Source organism: Aspergillus mulundensis, assembly GCF_003369625.1.
Source record: "Aspergillus mulundensis strain DSM 5745 chromosome Unknown scaffold_1, whole genome shotgun sequence".
NCBI classification, from domain to species: domain Eukaryota; kingdom Fungi; phylum Ascomycota; class Eurotiomycetes; order Eurotiales; family Aspergillaceae; genus Aspergillus; species Aspergillus mulundensis.
In genome coordinates this window covers 1,314,407-1,334,759 of record NW_020797889.1, presented here as the reverse complement: position 1 = coordinate 1,334,759, position 20,353 = coordinate 1,314,407, and the positions used below count along the sequence as shown (strand labels likewise).

The 20,353-nt window shown below is 51.1% G+C and overlaps 9 protein-coding genes across 9 annotated transcripts; 2 read left to right on the top strand and 7 right to left on the bottom strand.

Moving 5' to 3' along the window:
- Positions 1-1,264: 1,264 nt before the first annotated feature.
- Positions 1,265-2,236, bottom strand: DSM5745_01954 (uncharacterized protein; the record flags this gene model as incomplete). The annotated part of the gene is made up of 1 exon (XM_026743970.1): positions 1,265-2,236. The coding sequence occupies one exon, from the start codon at positions 2,234-2,236 to the stop codon at positions 1,265-1,267; it is 972 nt and encodes a 323-aa protein (XP_026607133.1).
- A 729-nt stretch (positions 2,237-2,965) lies between these two features.
- On the bottom strand, positions 2,966-4,900 carry DSM5745_01953 (Zn(II)2Cys6 transcription factor; the record flags this gene model as incomplete). The annotated part of the gene is made up of 3 exons (XM_026743969.1): positions 2,966-3,838; positions 3,890-4,033; positions 4,085-4,900. 3 exons carry the CDS (start codon positions 4,898-4,900, stop codon positions 2,966-2,968), a joined length of 1,833 nt encoding a protein of 610 aa, XP_026607132.1.
- A 679-nt stretch (positions 4,901-5,579) lies between these two features.
- DSM5745_01952 (multicopper oxidase) lies at positions 5,580-7,549 on the bottom strand (the record flags this gene model as incomplete). Its single annotated transcript, XM_026743968.1, has 3 exons — positions 5,580-6,672; positions 6,734-7,208; positions 7,273-7,549. 3 exons carry the CDS (start codon positions 7,547-7,549, stop codon positions 5,580-5,582), a joined length of 1,845 nt encoding a protein of 614 aa, XP_026607131.1.
- A 1,288-nt stretch (positions 7,550-8,837) lies between these two features.
- On the bottom strand, positions 8,838-9,865 carry DSM5745_01951 (uncharacterized protein; the record flags this gene model as incomplete). Its single annotated transcript, XM_026743967.1, has 3 exons — positions 8,838-9,056; positions 9,115-9,585; positions 9,689-9,865. 3 exons carry the CDS (start codon positions 9,863-9,865, stop codon positions 8,838-8,840), a joined length of 867 nt encoding a protein of 288 aa, XP_026607130.1.
- Positions 9,866-10,810: 945 nt separating this feature from the next.
- DSM5745_01950 (uncharacterized protein) lies at positions 10,811-13,380 on the bottom strand (the record flags this gene model as incomplete). Its single annotated transcript, XM_026743966.1, has 4 exons — positions 10,811-10,975; positions 11,029-13,028; positions 13,082-13,189; positions 13,269-13,380. 4 exons carry the CDS (start codon positions 13,378-13,380, stop codon positions 10,811-10,813), a joined length of 2,385 nt encoding a protein of 794 aa, XP_026607129.1.
- Positions 13,381-15,054: 1,674 nt separating this feature from the next.
- On the bottom strand, positions 15,055-15,887 carry DSM5745_01949 (uncharacterized protein; the record flags this gene model as incomplete). Its single annotated transcript, XM_026743965.1, has 2 exons — positions 15,055-15,713; positions 15,767-15,887. 2 exons carry the CDS (start codon positions 15,885-15,887, stop codon positions 15,055-15,057), a joined length of 780 nt encoding a protein of 259 aa, XP_026607128.1.
- A 724-nt stretch (positions 15,888-16,611) lies between these two features.
- DSM5745_01948 (putative bHLH transcription factor) lies at positions 16,612-17,022 on the top strand (the record flags this gene model as incomplete). Its single annotated transcript, XM_026743964.1, has 1 exon — positions 16,612-17,022. The coding sequence occupies one exon, from the start codon at positions 16,612-16,614 to the stop codon at positions 17,020-17,022; it is 411 nt and encodes a 136-aa protein (XP_026607127.1).
- Positions 17,023-17,837: 815 nt separating this feature from the next.
- DSM5745_01947 (nucleotide diphosphatase) lies at positions 17,838-18,650 on the top strand (the record flags this gene model as incomplete). The annotated part of the gene is made up of 1 exon (XM_026743963.1): positions 17,838-18,650. One exon carries the CDS (start codon positions 17,838-17,840, stop codon positions 18,648-18,650), a length of 813 nt encoding a protein of 270 aa, XP_026607126.1.
- A 239-nt stretch (positions 18,651-18,889) lies between these two features.
- DSM5745_01946 (CybS family protein) lies at positions 18,890-19,778 on the bottom strand (the record flags this gene model as incomplete). Its single annotated transcript, XM_026743962.1, has 5 exons — positions 18,890-19,055; positions 19,108-19,227; positions 19,290-19,356; positions 19,516-19,533; positions 19,646-19,778. The coding sequence occupies 5 exons, from the start codon at positions 19,776-19,778 to the stop codon at positions 18,890-18,892; spliced, it is 504 nt and encodes a 167-aa protein (XP_026607125.1).
- Positions 19,779-20,353: the final 575 nt, after the last annotated feature.

Genomic DNA, 20,353 nt, shown 5'->3' with positions numbered 1-20,353 from the left:
CCAGAACGATCCGAGACTGAGAATCCAGACGGGGGTTCTGGTCTGTCAACGCTTCAGTAGCCGCGCTGACGCAGGGGTATGAGATTGAAGAGCCCTTTATATTGGGCTGAGGAAGCTGAGAGCCAATGGTGAGGGCGAGGAGCTGTCTGCAAGCGCCGACGCTGCGGAGACGACACTTGGAGGAAAGAGGCGATTGGAGGACGAGGATGGAGGTCAGCGCTTGCTGCAGGAGTCGAAGGAACGTTTCGAAACAGTTGACAGTTGACACAAGAGGGCGTTCATACGTGGCACGGGCGAAGGGTTGAGCGATGAGGTCGAGTTATAAGTTGATCAGCGATCGGATTCGGGGGAGGAAAATCGGAGAGGATCGATCAGCGGAGAGGAAAAGACTCAGTGGGCCGTGAGTTGACTGGGACGTCATTTGTCAGTGCGAGACCAAGAGCTGCTTTCAGTTAGGGGACTTACTCAATCCATCATGCTCGATCCATCACAGCGTGATGGCCAGGAACCAAACATGAATCGCGAGCTGAAGCAAAAGGAACTAGCGAAATAGCGAGATCGCTGCACATGGTTCCTGGCTAAACTGAACCTAAAAGAGCGTAGTCTGGGAAACTAGCAGGGCGCTTACAGACTTGACAGTGGAGAGCTGGAAATCACAATCAAATCCGCTTGTTCCTTGCGTCCTGTCCATGATGTCCACCGCCGTGGCTGACGTTTCCAGGACTGGAGATGAAGCTGAGCTCTCCTTTTCTCCAGGCATTGGCCGCATCTGCAGCTATTCATCAATGATCAAACAAATCAGACTGGGACTAACGGACGACGCTCGGACTGGCCGGAGATCTCTTGCCCCCACAGACCAGGATATTATTGAGTCTGCCAATCACATTCGCGACTGCTGGTGCTAAAATAATAGCCAATTCTTCGGTCCAGTGAGGTCATAATATTGGGAGTATACCAAGGAGCTATAGCAATTTATTGTTTCAGGTGTCACCTAAGGTTCGGTGTTTGAGGATTAGGAACTGGAACGTTACTCTGAAGTAAATCGTTTGATTCTCTCCGTAGACTAGCATTGACTTCCAGACAGCAAGCTATGGTTTCAGGTTGCCAGCGCCTACTGCGACATTCTCTGATCAGTGACTAGGCACTGGAAAAGGCAAATTCATAACGCCTTCAAGGCCTTCTTGACACAAAACAATCCAGACCGCCGCACGTAAATTGAAAACAAGAAAGAGTGGAGGAAAGCTAAGAATAGAAGGGGACCAAATCAATGTGAAGCCTTTGCCTTGTCATACTTCTTGTTCACTGCACCCAAAACACACTTCAAAATTCCCTCCGCGTTCAACACATTTCCCCTATCCCCCTTCCAAGGCACCGTATCAACGATGTCCCTTATGCCGTCCAAACTTCGTCTCTTAACAAGCTCATCATCCAATGCCTCTAGATACTTCCGCGCGTGCTCATCGTCACCAACCTGGAAGAACTGGATGCCCACCTGCCACGGCACAGCCTGCACATTAGGGTGATCCAACTGTTTAGCTGTGTTGACTATCACGGTCTCTGCGTCATCCGTGAACTCCCCGTCAGTTATGACTATGATGTTGAGAGGCTTGAGCTCCGACTCGCGGCCCTGGGCGGTAAGGCTCTTCAGATCACGCAGGTAGGGGTTGAGGATCTGATGCAGGCGTGTTCCGACAGGTGTCGCGCCGCTGGGAGAGACCGATTTGAAAATCTCGCGGACACCCGAGGCGTCGGTGACGTTCTTGTAACCACCTGCGTTGCCACCTCCGGATCCGAAGCGAGACTGGTTGCGGTGGTTGAGGAAGTAGATGTCTATTCCGTCGGCGTCCCAGTGAGTGCAGATGGGTGCGATGGCGGCGATGGCGTTTTCGGCTTCGTGCCAGCGTTTGCCGCGCATGCTAGTGCTGTCATCGACGAGAAATACGGTATCGAAAGTGCTGAGGAAAGCATATGCGGTGTCATTGGGGACGATGTCTGTCGAGCGGGATGTGTTCACTGGTGCCACAGGGGTCGTGGTAGCCGCTGTACTGGAGTAGGGTGGTGGTGACCAGACGTCTGCACCAGAGTCCTGACTTGGCTGATGGGTGTTCTGCGCCTGGTAGGGCTGATTGGGCGATCCCACGGACTGCACGTGGGAGTGCAGGGATTTGGAGCCAACGGATCTGCGCTGGGCAGGAACCGCATGCTGGTTATCGTGAGAAGAGTGGCAGTTGCCCATGGCTGTGTTGCTGCTCTGGTACGATGACTGAGAGCGGGTGTGAGATGGAGAGGAGGAGGATGGGGACGTGAAAGATGAGGAAGAGAAAAGTCTTTGCAGAAGAGTCATTAGGAGAGCAAGTGAATAGGTTGGGTGATTATGCAATAAACAGTTCCGAAACCTACTGTAGTCCCTACTGCCTTAGGCTTACCATACATCCACCACGCCGGGCGAGCTATATACCCAATTATTGCCAGGGACAAGGCTCTCAAGGCATTATTCGGCAAGCAAGGTTTGGTTCCTCAAATACTGGTTCCATTTGAAGCAACGTCTAGATTCAGAACAGGGTTCATGCTAAAACCTCTTTTCACGAATTTTGAGGTTAAAGGCTGTGAGGTGAATGTGGGTTGGTACCGGTCAAGTGGTAGTACGAGGCTGAGTTTGGGGGCGGAGTCGGAACTGCGGCCTGCCCTACCGTGACCACCTGCAGAGCAATCAGCCTTACCTAGGACCCATTCCGCTAGTGCATATATTCTAGCAGAAGAAGCATCGTCCGTGACACATGAATTCAACCTTGAAGCAACAGAACATATGTGACTTGTTCAAGATATACCAACTCCTAGACTATATACTTTCCCATTAACGCCCGAGCCCGACGCCAAATCCCATGACATAACACACATACACAGCCTCCCGGTCCCAAGTTCCAGCCCAATGGTATCTTCAATAGTAAAACTTAATATGTGATGGTTAAATGTTCCACGTTGGGACCAAGACCTGGTTGAAAGCGCTTGCATCGCCCCTGGCAGGGAAAATTATGCCAGAATCTGTCTCCTCTAATCCTTCAAACACCCCCGCTTCCGTTTCTAGAACATCAATGAGGGCCAAGGCTTGGTCGATGCCAATGCTTTGCCCGATGAGCCGCAGACAATCGCGGGTCCACATGCGAAGTGGGTGGTCTATAGGTTCCGTGCCTCCGGCCAGTGTTAACGGCCACAGGAGGAGCATTCCGCCCACGTAGCAATAATTCGTGGGAACAGTGAGCTCGGATGCAGTGGATCCTTCTACCCCCAGATGGTATGCAGCACTGGCGCAAATGTCGCTAGCCAGTTCGCGCGTAACGTTGCGAATCCGGGCGCAGTGACTCTGTAACTCCTTGGACATGGCCATCGTCGGAGAGAATGCCGACAGCCGACGGAAACAGCTTATGATGATCTCACAGACAATAATCCGTGCACACCTATATTGATTCCAAGTATGGCAGATCCATAGATCGCGGTAGACGTGGTACTGATTATTGTAGGGAAAGGGTTTGTTGCCAAACATCCTAACCCATTCCTCGACCGAGGAGCACTCGTACGTTGTGTACAAGAAGTCGGGCGGACCAGCCGCAACCCAAGCCAGCAGTTCTGCTTCGATAGCGTATGCGGCGGACAATGTTTCGTTCGCATCTGTCAAGGTCTTGGTTCGGATAAGATCCGCTCGCAGGTTGGAGAGTTTCCCGGCTATGACTATGAGACGATCGCAGTAGGCGTCTATCTGTGGTCGTAAGTACATTGCAATCTTGCTGCATTCTAATAGATCCTTTGGCACATGCATTCCTCTCTGAAGACAGCTGATGATCTTCTCACTGTTAGCTCGGCACAATTTTTTTGTGGAAACTTTGAAACGTACGATCTGAAATCTCAGCTGAACAAAGAGCTTAAGCCCTTCCTCGCTCTGAAGGTGCTCTGGCCCTCGCAACTGGAGCAATCCAGTTGCTCCTATTATATGCATTGTCCACTTTTCGATACTCTTTATTGAACGGCTAGTAATCACCTAGACTCGTTATTAGACTGCGAACACATCTTAAAAGAAAGTAAGCCATACCTCGTAGATAGCCATTAATAGAACCGCTGACAGGGTCGCATTGGCTCTTGATTCCTTCTCGTTGGACATAGCCCGCAGTAAAAGCGTAGTCGCAAGTTCATATTTCTCCGCAGCAGCCCTATCCAAATCCGGTGTTCGTCGCACACGAGCTATCATGGCAGTTCCCACGGATACAAGTGCAGCCATTTGAGCCTGTTCGCTCAAAGTAGCGCTCGGATGCCCCGGCGACTTGAGTTTGAAGTTCACCATAAACATCTCCCCGGGCCATACATTATGCCAAAGAAAGTAGCTGACGGCTTCATTCACAGTAAGTTGCCATGAGGGCTGTACATTCCAGGGCTCGTTTGCTAGTTGTTGAAGATGAAGTTGTTCCTCGTTGATGAGCTTCACCTCTTCGATGCCGTCGTTGAAGTCAATGATGTCACTGCCAGTGTATACTGACGGCACCGATGGCGATGATTGTGTCGGCGTATTCGCTTTGCCGACAAATGAGGATGCGTCCGGACTGCGGCTGCTGCTGCTGTGCGACTCTGGCACGACGCCGGGGGATTTCTTGTTGGACGCGGCGACGGCATGTTCCTTCTTCTTAGAGGCAGCTGTCGTCCTCTTTGTGCGCCGTGACGAGGAGCCATTCCTTGCCTTCCGTACAACCTGCTGGCTCTCATCCCGAAACATAAGTGACAACTCATCCCGGTAGCCGGGGCAGGCCCGGTTCCCCTTAGCGCACTGCGAGCAACTCGGCCGGCCTTGATCGCAACGGATCTTGCGAGATCGGCATTCACCGCAACCTTTACTCGGTTTGCCGCAGAATACCATTTTGATTTAGACTGGTTTGGCGGGGCCTCCGCGCGAGGGCCACCGGAAGATTCGGGGTGGAAAGTAGATACGTATCACGTAGCAGAATGCGAATACGATGCCGACGGGCAGTTGAGAGAAAAAGCAGGAAAGGGTAAGCAGTGCGAACGCAAAATCAGGTGGCTAACCAGTGCGGGGATAGCTCTGACTCCCCTCACGTCCGAGGTCAAGTTTCCTCTAGGGTTCACGGCGGTCGCTAGTCGCCTAGCTTCTTTATCAGACTCCGCTCTCTGTTCTCTCTCACTCTGTTGACCCGTGCGCACTGCGTTGTGACACTGACCTGGACGAGTTACCCCGCCTCAACAGCGGTAACCCCGGACTGAGGAGGTGGCTGGGTCAGGTCAGGGGTAAATATCGCTACTAGTCTGGCAGTTTGTTACCGCTGGACTCACCGCTGTAGGTAGTGGAGGATTTCCTCTTGTACCGTGGAACGATCTTTTCCGTTCCAGCTTCGGTCAACTGAGAGACGATTCCGAGTCCTCAAGGAACGTATACCGGGGAGCGAGAGCTTGTCCGGCATTTTTCTACATTTTAATCAAGTGAATGGATGGATAGAAGGATTATTACAGATATATCAAAAGATCCCAAAACCAAATCTGTGTTATATACAGTTGTTGTTACCGGATGTGAAGTCTCTGCTTCAAAAGCCATCATCTTTCAATTCGGATTCTTCCTCAGTTTCCACAAGCTGATACTCCTCCGGAATCTCGGGCCACTCGTCAATTCCATCCAGCAAAGCCAGCGCCATACCTCCGCTCTGGTGGATTTGAATATGGCAATGCAGCAGGAACGCTCCAGGATTGACGACATGGTATCTGATAGCCATCCAGTTCGGGCCAGTCGCTGCCGGGAGAGTCGCAAAGGTATCCCGAATTTGGGGGGCTTCGAAATTGAAGCTCTCAGGCATATGCTTCGCCGCCTCGGCCACAGAGGTATAGTTCCATTTTCCGTTGCCAGAGCCGAGAACGTAAAACTTGTTGGAGTGTTTGTGGATGGGATGAGGGGGCTGAACGGCGTTGGCGACATCGAAGATCAGGTCGACCCATGTGCCGTTGTGAGTAGCAAGAGTAAAGTTTTTGCTTCCTGTTTGGGGATAGAAAAGGAGTGGCGAATCCATTTCTAGTTCAAGGGGGAAACTTGAGTTTCCCATGGTCCAGGTGTACGAGGCATTGTAGCGCTCGAGGGTCAGAATGACTGTCTGTGCGACGTCTACTTGGGTCACGTCCTGAGGAGCAAACGGGACGATGGCTGTTTCGTCCAGAAGGGTGTGGTTTCCTGTAGGACTTCCGACAAGATTGATTGAAGGCACTGACGGGTGTTGTTGGGATGTGCCATTGCGATTGTGGTATGTCATTAGCGCGGTGCCGTACATGATCTGGTTGAGACCGGTGTTGGCCACGCGAACGGTGTAGTCTCCTCTTGGCTTATCCAACTTCACTAGTACCGAGTACCTAGCTCCGTTGGTGATGGTGATACCGTCCGCTTTGATAGGTTCGATATAGTTTCCGTCGACAGCATAGATGTACATGGGGTGCTCATCGATTGAGAAGGTAATTGTGGAAACGAACGCAGCACTGATTAGATCGAAGCTAGCGTATGCGTTGGTAGCGTCCGGGTAGAAACGCTCTGTCAGGCCAGTGCTCGGAATGCATTCAGAAAAGACTGTCGGAGGAATGGCGCTGAGGTTGTGTGGCCAAGGTCCCTGCGCCAATAGGTTGTTCGGCGGAAGGCATCTGTGAAACCATGAGTTAGAATCGGGCCTGGTTATGGTGCGATGTTTTTACTGGGTCTTACCCTATGTCAGTCAAGCTCTGGTTGCCCAGAACACCCCTCTGCGCAACGGAGGTGTACTTGTCAAGAGTCTCTTGTCCCAGACAGGTCACGGATCCCTTGCCATTCACCAGCAAAGCATTCGCGCACACTGCATCACGTCCCATAGCCTTTTCCGCGTTCCAGAGTTCTTCGGAGGTCAGTTTGCGCACATCCGACAGCATAATAGGAATTGATTCGGTTTCGGCGAGTTTCATAGCTTGAATGTCTTGTTGACTTTCAGAGATCAACGCAAAAGGCCTTTCAATGGATTCGTCAGACAGAATATGAATCGCTCCGTAAAGTCCATCCTCTTGCTGACCCCGGTGGTGAGCATGATAGAAGTAGCTTCCATGATTAGTTGCTCGCCACCTGTAAAGAAACGATTCTCCAGGAGGAATGGGCCTTTGCGAGAGACCGGGGACACCATCGGACCACGGAGTACCCTGCTGCTCCACGCCTGGTACATAGTGTCAGCTCGTCTAATCATTCTGCTAATGTGTACAAAAGAGAGGAGAGATTACCATGAAAATGAACAGTGGTAGGAAGAGGCATCTCGTTGTTGACCAAGAATTCGACGTCATCCCCTTGCTTCAACCTCAGCGCCGGGGCCGGGAACTGGCCGTTAGCCAGAATCATCTTTCGAGGAATCCCAGCTGGTTGGTAATCGTCCCATGTTAGGTTGACTTGGAAGGAGACTGTATTTCCGGTCGCCTTCACACCTGCATCGTGGGCATAGGCAGAGGATACAAGGGAGAGCAGGAGGGCTGGCAACGCCAAGCCACGGCGAAGAAAACCCATGGTGGAGGAGCGGCGAAGGAGCCAGATCAATGGTTTTGGAAGTCAGGTTGCGCGCAGATGGGCGATATCTTGGGATAAATAGGCCTTTCGCCAGATGGGCAGTGGGCATGCATATGGGGCTCTTTGCTGCGAAAATCTTACGGCTGCGCGAGAGCCCTGGCATGCAAGCCCACATAGGGCCCTCCGTCGGCGTATGGGAATCTGATTATTCTGAGAAATTATCCATCACCATAGCTCGAACCTAGATTGGGTAAAGATAGTGCGTCGATCTATTGGATGCATGAGTAAGGGCTGCCGATCATTTCCAGGTGGCAGGAGCCCATGAACAAGCGGGGGCTCTCTCGGGCCTTGACGGAGTCGAAGGATTTTCAGTCCGGCGAGTCAACACCCAGACGATTAACTAATGGAATTCGAAGCCGCTAACAGCGGCTGAAGCCCAAGGCTGAGATGACATTAATGACCTGGTGTCCTGGTCCGACGGCGTATAATATAACCAAGCTTGAGTGGGCCTAAAAAGACCTTAGCAAACGCTTGCTCCCAGCTAAGTCCTGAAAAGGAGAGATCCAGCGCCTCGGCCCTCGATGCTTGTGCACGCCGCTAGCGCATGAGTGTTTGATTTGCCATTTATCCGAGAAGGTCGGTCCCCAAGTCGCCGGCCGAAAAGCAAAAAAAGAGTGAAAGTCCAGAGTCGAGTTGGAGCTTCAGGCATGATGGCATGATGGCATCAGCAGCCGGGCAGCTCGCAGGGCACCCATGGCCAGCTTGAGGCGGGTCGATCGGCACGGAGAAGTTGATCGTGATCGTGATTGAGTTTTGGCAGCATCCAGATCTGTCGACGGCATTGTCTCCTGTCATAACGGGTATTCTTTGGAGCCAGCATTGTGCCAGTGAGGAACGTAGCGAAGACACGGAACTTGAGTCCTTGAAGCTTGGAGGAAAGAGGATCAAGGGTGGAGCTGGAGGAGGTTTGCTGAAGGATAGGTAAGACCCACAGGGTGAATCTCAGCTGGAAGCTTGGCCTTCGGTCCAACTCCGAGAAGAATCCGAGAGTTTGGTCCTAGCATAGTTCTTGTGCTGTACTACAGTCTACAATCGCAATCATTCGGTAAATATTCACGATTCGAAAATTGAAAACTAACAAAGCTGCAGAGGAAAGCCATGAATAAGATATAGTATACATACGGAAGGCACGCAAACGGCGCATTCGGAATGTGCTCAAAATCATCAGTTGCCGACAAGCGATCCGAATGATAGCAGAGAAGGACCCGTATCCTTGTCGAAGAGCCCATCAAGAGCTACTAACAACAAGCCAGCAGGGCTCCTTCGGCTTCGATACCGATTCCTCGCCGGGAGCAGGTTTTCCGCCTGGTACAAACTCCGGCGCATCTCCACGGAGCTGAATGCCTTGAATTAAAGGCTTTCCTTCCAATTCGTACGGATTCTCTCCTCTCCACGGATTCATAAGTGGTGTATGAATGCCGATCTCGACATGAGGTGGCTGGTAGGCCTAACGAGAAATATTCTGTGAGCACTGGACATTTCTACCGTAACGAATTTCGTCTTACCTGATGAGGACTGGGAAACCGGTACTCGTCCAGAAACAGTCTATTCTGATATTCATGGTATTCATGGTCTGCCGACCTTCTGAAAGGCCCTCCAAATCCTCGTTCTACCGCATACGGAACCGGAGGGTAAAACTGCTGGGGAGGCAGAAAGTCGTAAGGCATGGCCGGAGGAGTAGTAGTAAACGGTCTCAGCGGCGGGCTGCCTGCATAATGACCAGCGGGTCGGCTCTGACGAGCATTCCAGCCCCAGAAAGGAGGAGGAGGGTGAGGAGGACGCTGAGGATGATGCGGATGATGATGAGGAGGAGGTAGAAGAGGAAGAGCGTGAGTAGGATCTTGAGGACCAAAGCCATAACGCGTGTTGGGGCGCCCATCGAAGTGACCCAACTCTAGCTGCGGGTTGTAGGAATTTGACGTGTTCCTTGATGCGAAGCTCCTCTTCCTGTGAGAAGAGCCGAATGGTGCGCCGCTCTAAACAAACACAAGTCAGTGTTGCTCTCAATGTCCATGCGATGCAAAACTGGAAGGCGCATCAAAAGTCGCTGAGAGCGATCAAGGCGGAGGGGAGGCATACTGAGCTTCTTTGGTACTTGTGACCTTTTCCCATGGTTGGCTGCTTTGGTTGCTTTGGTTGCTTTGACTCTGGCTTGGGCATGAGGTAGGAGAAAGAAGGAGGAGGTTGTGAGGTCGTCGGTGGTTTCAGTTGCTGTAGAAGTCTCTCAAATAATGCAGGTACGTCTGCTGCTGACATTGACATTGGAAAATACTTTCCAGGCGCTCGAGATGGACGATGCGAGATTAAGTAGAGCTGTCTGGAAGAAACAGTCTTTGGCTTTGTTTCTCTTATTCTTTATGGAAATGGTTAAATTTGTGCATTTGTTGTTTGGGTCATCTTGTGGTGGCGGTCTAGAAGGTGAAAGGAACCTCTAAATATGGCCCACCATTGTTCAGGCTTACATTTAATATATTGCGGATTGTGCAAAGCCCAGAAAACCTATCACCTCACCACTGCTCTTTATACAACGGTACGGGGTAGACTGGTTGTCGTTCTCCTGCTCCGTACGTCCTTCATGTTTACCTAGGATATCAAGACTCCGTTCCAGGACGGCTTACAGGCTACTTAGCTTTATATCTTAATACTGATTAATACCCAGCTGACAGACAGACCTCAAAAAAGAAAGTGCTTGTTTGATTTATGTTACCTAAAGGCTCAATTCATTTTTCTCGTTTGCCCTGGTCTTTGTTGTTTCATCATGGGAAGAAACATCAAATAAGCCGTGGAAGGACGAAAGGGTAAAATGTCTCAGATCCATTCCAATATCAATCCATACCATGTCTCACTGTTGTACCCGTTTGATGATCACTAATCTTGTACCTAGTCGTCCAGCTAGTCGTAGGTATATGCCAGGTATCCGAACTGACCATTCGAGCTAGTCGCGGCACAGTAGCGGTTGCTTTGGGGTTGCTGCAACTCTTCTCTTTTCTCTTTTTATCCCTTTTTTGTGTGTGTGTTTTTGTTGTTCAGACCGAGGTTGGTACCTCCCCGCAGATGATTCAAAGACAAGACTCGATTGACGTGGAAAGCAAGAGAAAGGCGACTCGAAACAATAGAGCGGAGTTTATCAACCGTTATGTGAAATTAAGGTGACAACTATCTGACTCAGTAAGTGCTCCTTGGAAGAAGGGAAACCCTTACCTAGTCCATCTCAATCTGGGCCTGCGCTTCAGCTAGGCTAGTGCTAAGAGTCTCTTCAGCAACCTGCTTCTCGAAGAGTCTCTTCTCTGCCAAAGATTCAGCTTCCAACGCTGCCTTCTCTATGCTCTGGTAGTCACCAAGCTGCTGCTGTAATCTGAGGGCGAGCTAAAGGTAGTTCTTAGTAACAACACACGTATACGACAAAGCCAAGGACTTACACGAATATGTCTGTCCCTTTCCAGCGGGCTGGATGCCTCTCCAATTCTCTTGCAAAGAGTTTCCAAGCAGTGGCGGATGGCGTCCAGGTTTTTGGGTTGTGTAGAGCGAGCCGACAAGTTCGAACCTGCTACCACCTTGACGGACATGGGCTTAGGGGACCGGTTTGACCTCTTTTGAGCATAAGGCATCAGTATGTTATTGATGGCACGCCCCGGGCCGTGAGGTAGCCGATGGGGACTGCCGGTCGAGGCAGTCCGTACATGTGGCCTGCGTGCACGGCTATCTGGAGTAACCGATGGCTGTCCCTTCTGCGCCGGGCTCGCCTTCGTGCGCGTCGATTCCGTATGCGACGCAAACGAAGGAATATTTTCCTCCGGGATGCGGTGGGGTGGTGCCAGAAGACGAGGAACTGAAGGGGTTGGAGTCGTTGGGGACTCCTTGTTTCTAGGGTTCCGAGAACTCCTATTCCAGCTCACACCACCGGAGAGTCGAGTGTACTTTGGCTTCGACTTCGGGCTTCTCTCGTAATCGTTATGAAGATGATGGTTCTTTGCCGTGCTTCTCTCAGTGTTCGGAGTACGGTTCTCGATCAAAGGAATTGGCGCCTGAATGTTTTCCTTCTTGATGCGCTCTTTGTCGGCAGTACCGCTTCGGGATCTGAAGATATTACGGAACCTTTCAAGGTGATGATTGCTCTTCGATTCAGGGAGCCTGGACGTGCCAGGACCCTGGTAGAATGATTCATTGCCCGGAGCGAAAGGCGCGATCTCGTTGAATTTGACGTTCCTTCCGAAATCTGTGGCTACTTTCAAGGGTCCTCCGGTAGTGACTGAAGAGCTGTATTTTGGACCAGAAACTTCTGAGAAGTGCGATAAAGCCTGGAGTGAGGATACCCGGGGCGGATGTGGGCTTATTGTGCCAACTCTGATCACAGTCTCAGGAATTGGCGTGTTCTCTGGTGCACGGTTAGACAGGCTGTCTCCGTGATTGGATTCAACCTTAGCTGGAGTTTCCGGCGCAACTGATTGATTGGAAACCTGGCTCATTCCGCTCTCTAAATGGTTGAAATACTGTTCTGGTATCTTTGGCACATTAGGTTCTTCCTCGGAACGCAAGCTCTTCGAGCTTGGAGAGAATAGGTTAATGAGACTGGGCCTATTGACGAGCTTCCGTGAAAGGGACATCTCTTTAGCACTGATGTCTCTTCTTGGAATGTTGTCGAGAGATAGTTGAGGGCGACAGAAGTTCCGCGTCGGAGTACTTCCTTGGCTGTTACCACCGCTATCTTTGGAGCCCGCTGTTTCTCTCGATCCAGGAGTAGGTACTGCAAGACTATTGGTACCTTTCGGAGTGCTGGGCGTGAGCTTGCCCAAGCGTTTAATCAGGGAAGGGGTCGACCGGTGAGTGTTAGTGTTGGTATTGCTTGACGATGCACCGGAAACTCCTCCCATGATTATGTCCTCGGCGGATGAGGCGATCTTCAGAGTAGGTCCTGGGGAGCGATGGCCTGATGCTCCTAAGATACGCGTGCGATACTCTCCGGTAAAGACAGTCTCTGGTCTGTCAGGATCGCCAATATCTTTGAAATCCCAGCTGCTGCCAGATGAAGACGTTGCAGAAGGGGGTGTCAATCCAGATTCTTGTTCCGTTTCTTGGGTTGACTCGGGAAACGAAAGCGCGGTCTGCTCCGCCTTGGGTCGAGGACGAGGACCACGAGGCTTCTCGACCAGCCGAGCGCTGGTGAGAGAAGGCTCACTTTGCCTTCCCTGTAAAGCCGCACGCAGGTGCTCGGCGCTGCGCCTGTGAATGGGAATGGGGATTGAGCTGCCGACTCGGTTGCCTTTGGTAGCAGAGGTATTGGCACCTGTCTTGAGACCGGCTATCCGAGGGATACGGGAGCTCGTATAGTATTCTTTGTCGTCCCCCGGCGAAGATTGCCGTGTGCCTGAGCTGTCGTGAGCTTTGGTTGCCGGCGACGTGTTACTGTCCTGTAGCAAGTCTTTACAAGTGTTAGCTAAACGTATCAACAAGACTAATGATGGAGAGACTGACCGGGTTGGGCTTGGCCCGCATGATGGATGGACATGAGATTCGGCTCACTTGAACAGCCAGACAATGTGGTTGTCTTCAAGGGCTGAATAGGATGCATTGCGTTGTCTTCTGGGAGTATTAGCTCTTCAATCCTTGAACTTGGACATAAACTGCAGCCCTGGCTGGATATCAAGGAACGAAGAATCACCTTTTTCAATGTCCTGGAGAATAGCAGCATGTTCTTCAGTGCCCTCACCGTTGACGGTTAGTTGCATGTCAGCGGTAGATTGCTCTTTGCAGGAGCCCACTGCCTCGGACATCTTGCTGAAGGCCCTGTTTAGGTTGAAGGCGCGATGTAAGCTGTAGTGAGGTTTAGAGACGGTCTTCTGATTTATGAACCTCAGACTGATTGTAGGGTAAAATGGTAGGAAGAAAGGTGTAGGGAAAGATGAGGAAGGAGATGGTTTGTGTGATGTGTTGCTGGGAATAGGTGTTTGCCATTTGTGTTCAATGTCGCCGTCCAGAAGTGACTGTGTGTGCTGCCTTGCAAAACAAATTGATTAGTCGGCATGGGTCAAACAGGCATCGGTTTATCCTCTTTCTTTTATTCATCACTGCCATTCTCTCTGCACCCCATGACTTTGCTGCAGTGGTACCAGAGGCAGAGCCTCCCCAGTCTTGGACAATGGGAGCCCTGTGTGAGTCTTACTGACTGACCTAGACAGTCCTACCAGTCCCCTAGTGCCTGTGTATCGCTTCAAGACATTGACTGTGCTTTCCAGTATGTACCAAAGGATACCATTCCGCCGGCACGTGGTCAACTCGACGAGAATCCATTGCTTGCAGGGCCCGCTTATATCGTGTTTCATGCATTATTATTCCTTTCCATGAGGTGTCGGTACAACCAGAAGCACATATGTGTTGTGTTCACGGGGGCTTTCAATTCAGCATACTCTGGCTGTGAGCAAAGATAGACAGGCGGTGTATCTTTGTCTGAGCATCCAGAATCAAGCAGCGAACATCCCGGGAAGGCGAATATCTCATTCCTCTGGCAGTCATGTAGTTGCCGTTGGATGTTCCTTGAAGTGGAACTGGCGTGACAAGGTATACTGCGCGCTCGGAGAATGGTGTTGCCCTTGAAAGGCAGTCTGCAGCCGATAAGGCGCGCTTGAGTTGGAGTCTCGATTGCCTTGATGACGGCCTTACCACTCGAGTTTGATCAAGGCGCCACTACGGCCTTAGAATCGCAAGTCAGAAGATGCGTAACTCTGCCTCTTCTGTCACAGGGCAGAGGCATCTTTACTGGCCATAATCGAGCTGGACGTGATGTTGCCGATGAGGATAGAGCGAAAGGAATCATGGGCTTGAAACTTAGTATCAGCTAGATGGTATTTATTCCTAACGAATTGGCTTACTGCGACATGAAATTGGAGCCGATGGGTCCCTGTACATTCTCACTTTTCCAGTGATAGCTAAAAGTCAAGATTTAGAAGGATAGTTTAGGGCACAACATAAAGAATCTGTAAGTAGGAGGGAACAGAAATATGAAGAGAAGCAAATGAGATGGATTAGCTCTATCCTTTTTTCAGTTGTGAGAAGAGAAGAGAATAGAAGCTGAGCTCTCATTTGTGTACAACCTTGGAAGGTCTACTAGCACTCCCGGGCCTGAGTGAAGCGATACTCTTTTGGGAAATTATACTGTGAAATGGATCCGCTGACAATACCCTGGTGGACAGTCTGCTGGCTGGGCAAACTGGAACCTTTAGCACGCATCCTTTGAACTACATCAAACCATATCTCAGTCCTTTCTTATGCTCATTTGTCCACCTAAAAGACTTGCATCTTCCAGGGAGGACCATCTAGAGCTTGCAGCCGCTCATATTCGCTTATACTATGATTTGGCCCAAGCTATAGGGCTAAGGTGAAGTATACCAGGTCAAAATGGAAAATCCATCGCATTAATTAAAGAGTCACCTCCACTAGCACCTAGAAATTCAGGTATATTTTATATCAGTAGGCTCCTCACGTTTCCTTTTCCCGATAGCTTGGTTTGACGAGTTTTGCGCCTCTGGCCCCGTGCTTGTCCACTCGCTGACTTCCCATTCTATAGTAGTTGATCGGTCATCGCTTACCCCGGCGCCGCGCCTTGTCTTCATCAGTCGTCCGAGCCCACTGCCTTCAATCATTTCCTCAAACCAGGGAATACCGTCGGTGGTTCCATGCCTGTAAGTTGTAGCGAGCCCTGGAGTAGAAACATCAGGCGACACAGTGACGGGTAGCGAAGAAGTGCGTGAAGCGCTCGGGACTGGAGTAACCGATACCTGCCTAGCAGACTCAGAGGGTTCAGGCGATTCCGGTTCCTCCAACCCCGGAAGAAGATGCAAGTCCTCTAATATCCGCTGGTCATCACCGTACAGGCTTCCAATTGTCACGGACATATAGTCAGCTTCCTCACGCGGATACTCACTCCAGTAGGTGAGCGGCGATCCACAGAAGCCGCAAAACACCCTCTGCGTGTGCGGCGCATGGTGCGGAGAGAAGATGCGACGGATGTTGGCATGCGTTTCGTCCGGGAAGTAAGACTGGGTATGTGATTCATACCAATTCAGAGGGACTCGGAGCCATGCGGTAAGTGGTGTGCCATACGATTTGCCTGTAACAATGGAGTGAGTTCGCCGGCCTCACAAAATGCGGGCATCAACGTACGATTGTCCCTGCCAGCGTCGAAGTAGACTTGGGCGTGATCGGTCACATCGTCAGGAATTCGAATCAGATATTGGTTTCGTCCACACATGCAAGAGCCACGCAAAGGCTCTTGCTGGTCCATGTTGTTGATGAGGGGAAGCTTTGCACTCCTCACGTCAAAAGGGTTAGCTTTTTCTAGCCAGGACGATGACATGCGGAGATGAGGTCATAGGCCCACGGTATTCAGAATAAAGAGCCAGTTGGTATGCCATTATCAAGCATCAACCCGTGGAAGGATATAGAATGTCGCGATTGCCAGACAACTCAGAGAAAAAGCAAATAACCTTTCCTCGACCTGCACAATTACTCCCGCAGTAGGCCGGTTGATGGTGAGGCCAAAGCTTGGAATACTTCTTGAATCTTCGGGATCATCCTCTGGCTTATTGGAAGCTGACTTAATTATTGGCCGTTCAGTGACCAATGGGCCATCATTAGGAAATGATCGCAGTGGATAAATCATGGCTCTGAATTCGATCGAGTCTTTGACCACGAGTCGAGACTTCTCCGCACGCTAAAGGGATCTAATCTTTGAGATGTCGCGGTTCCTGGCTCGACACCGAGTTTACTTTATCTACCCAGAGTTTACAAAACTCTCTGCTTCCGACTTCGTCTCCATCCTCTCCTTTATCCCTCCGTGACTACCCGCTACCTCTACTCGTATATAAATATCCAGCTATCCGCGTCCTATCTCTACCGTTGCTGTGTCTTTGCCGGTCACACTTACCGTCACATGAGAGCCAAACCCGCCCCTCTTTTGCTACACTCGCTCCAACCCCTGGCTCTTTGAGAAAGCCCAGGCCTACAACATGCCATCCGCGCAACCTCCTCCTATCCTCGCAAGCTCTTCCGAGCCATCATATTCCCCCATCACAGCCAGCGCGTCCACGAATGCAGAGGACCGACACGACCGCTCTTCATCTACACCCACCAACTCGTCCCGGCAGGGAGGCACCAGCGAGAGGGACAAGCCCCGATTGACGGAGCAGGAAAAGAAGAACAACCATATTGCCTCGGAGCAGAAGCGACGCGCAGCGATACGCGAGGGATTCGACCGACTTACAGAGCTTGTTCCGGGTCTGGAGGGCCAAGGGCGGAGCGAGAGCGTTGTTCTGAAGAAGACTGTCGACTTTATCCATGAGCAGATTGAGGAGCGGAAGAAGCTCATCGCAGAGATCGAGCGCAGAGGCGGGAACATCCCCGAAAACTTGCGATCATAGGTCACTTATCCTCTCCGCACATGGGTACCGAGGCCCCGTCGGCGTCCAGGTCAAGCTTTGCATCTTCTCAACCTTTCACGAATAACGACACATATAACTGTTGGAACCACGAGGTGCTGCATACACGGTGTAATGCGGCTTTATCATTAACGAATACAGGCGGAGGGGCTTGTACCCTACCTGTGCCGGGGTAGGCAGGTTGCGAGAGGACACATATCCTCCGCCGCAGTATTTCTCCTTGACTTGCATAATATAGGAGGTTGCCTTTTGCGCATGCTCGATGAAGATTGGTTTCTCAAGGGCTACTCTGTAATGTTTTGGCGTTTGGGAATGCCGAAGACCTTAACTGATCACATCAAGTGTGCGCGCTGCTGTTCTTTTCGAGATACCACCAACGACATTCAAGTCTAGCAAATACTTATATATGAATTTGTGTGACCATGGGCTAAAGTGCCTAGCTCGGTCTTATCAATCTATGCCAAAGTACTCCGTACGCCGATAGAGCACATCGTCATGTAGCACATGTCACCCCCGAGTCCTACACTACCAAGTGACTATACTCGAGTGCTATAGCCGCTTCGTAGATAGCCTAGTCCATCCACTGCGCATTTCTACGGAAAATATTCCTGTCCTGCCAACATAGTGTATATACGTGCCAAGCTTCACCGCCCATTACCTAAACGAGTACGGAGTAGATCTAGGAACAGGGCAACTATCTACCCCACGTCGACTTTCTACGACGAAGCAATTGTCACCTACCTCGCTCATTCCATCCAATTCCAAAAACCGCAGAAAAAAAGGACATTGGAGCCAGGATGACAGACAAGAAAGAACCCCTCCTGTCCGGGATTCCCTCCGACCTTCCGCCCTCATACGAAACAGCGCAACAAACACCAAAGCGTCTACCACCGCCTCCTCCTTTTGCCTTGCCCTTCCTCCAGACACTCCGAACGAAGCGCGTGATTCTCGCCTCGCAGTCTCCTCGCCGGCGCCAAATAATCGCCTTCTTGGGACTCCCCCATATTGAAATAATCCCCTCAGATTTTGCGGAGGATTTCCCGCATACGCAGCCAATAGAATATGTCATGGCGACAGCAACCCAGAAGGCCCAGGATGTGTACGCTCGCGAGATCTTGAACGAGGAGAAGGGCGAGCCGGCGCTCATCCTGGCCGCAGACACAATTGTCGTGGAGCCGCTATCCGGCGCGATCTTGGAGAAGCCGCGCTCGGAGGCGCACCATATCGCCATGCTCAAGAGTCTAAGGGATGCCAGGGTCCATAAAGTTTTCACGGCGATCGTGGCCATGGCGCCACTGAGTAGTGCGCGGGATCCCGGGTACGCGATTGAGACGGCGATCGAGGAGACGGAGGTGAGGTTTGACGCAGACGTTACGGACGAGGTCATACTAGCGTATGTGCGGACGAGGGAGGGCGTCGATAAAGCTGGAGGCTACGGGATGCAGGGGCTGGGAAGTATCTTGGTCGAGGGGATCGAAGGGAGTGCCGATAACGTCATCGGGTTGCCGTTGAAGACTACGTTGAAGGTTATTAAAACGGTTTTGGCTAGGGCGGACGATGATGAGCGACTTGGCTCTGACGCGGAGGATGAAGAGGAGGACGAGGAATAAACATTGCTCGGTTATAATCGGTGGGCGCTGTTATTGGAGATACCCAGAGGGTTGTATATGAAGGAATTATCCGGAACAGTCACATTTTATCCACAGTAGAACCGGGTCTATCCCGAGTTGGCCTACTGATAAAAGCAAATATACAGAGGCAGACGCCTAACGTAAATAGAAAACAATTCTGCTAAAAAATGGGGGAAAAAAGAAAAGGGTAAAAAGAAGAAAATCAAAATATGCCCCGTTCACGCCTTCCAGACCCGCTTGATGGTCTCCGTCAGACCAACATCGTTCGTCTCGAGCTCGTACAGACCGACGGCGGTAGTAAGGGTGAAGCCGCGGAGAAGCCAGTTCAGCAGCGAGGCGGTCTTGGGGACACGGCGCGCAGGGAAGTAGTCGATGATGGAAGCCCTATAGAGCCGTTAGAATTCCGCAGTGGAAATTACGAGAACCGGACACATACTGGAATCCAACGTGCGAGTGCAGAACAAGCATCGAGCAAAGGACAGCGTCCGTGACAGGGTTGAGGGAACCGGCAGCGAAAGGAGCGATAGTGAGAGGGATCAGGCCAACACAGACCAATCTATTAGCGACATCAGCAAGATTCCTCGATAACTGTCGCGATGTGGCATGGTTCGGACGCACCTCTCAAAGGTCCAGTGGTAGCTACCGTGCGAGGGGTGAGGTTTAGGGATGGGAGCCGGGTCGTTCACTGCGTAGAAATGGTTAGTATCTCGAAACCCCCAATGTCCTAATGTCGTGCGCATATCGTCCTTGCCGTCATTGGCGCATTTTCTCTCGTATCAAGGAGCCCCTCCTATGTACAATTGTGTACTGTAATCCCGAATGGGGATCCGGAGGTTCAACGTACTTGTTCCCTGGATGGTCTCTATAACGAATTGTTAGCATCAATCTCAACAAGGGTATCTCGCCTGGCCCCGGCCAAGGACACCACAGTATCCTCTCGCGAATCCGTCAAAGCAATATATTGGTCCACTCACGAGGCTGAGGAGGCAGAATCTGCTTCTTCGCGGAGGCGTGGAAGGCCACGACCTGCGAGACGCCGACGGCGTTCCTGGTCGCCAACGGCGCGCGGAAAGCCGAAAGGCAAGACTGGCGCATGAGAGAAGCCATTGTGATTATTTTGGTTTTACGAAGGAAAGGAAAGCTTCTAGCTGCAGTTCGCGCACCAAAAACAGAAGCTGTAGATGCCAATTCAAAGTCGTGAAGTCGTTCCGGCTAAGGCCTCGGGAGTTGGCTTGGATGCATAAGCACGGCGCATGATTGGTCAGTTTATATCTCCGCTCAGCCGGAATTAACCGACTCCCCGGCAAATCCAAGTTCCAGAGACTACCCATCTTCATACAAGGCCATTGAGTCTAGGACCCTAAGATATTGGATTCTGCCCATTACCCGCCGATAAGCCTAAGGGTCATGGTTTTATTGATAGTTGTCAAGCATATTCTTTTACCCTGTATAAGAGGGTCTTTGAAAACTCGGGAGTGTCCATGTCTATTCGGCTCAAGTCCATAAATCATGGTCTACTTATCCGACTGTCCAGCATCAGGCAGGAATCGGGTAACCTGTGTATGTGTCTCATGAAGCAATCAGGTACCAATATATCTCGTTGCAGGCCATATGAATAAACATTTGAGCTTGTTCCGTTTGGAAGGGAACTCCGTTCACACGGTTGCCATGGTTGTATTGTA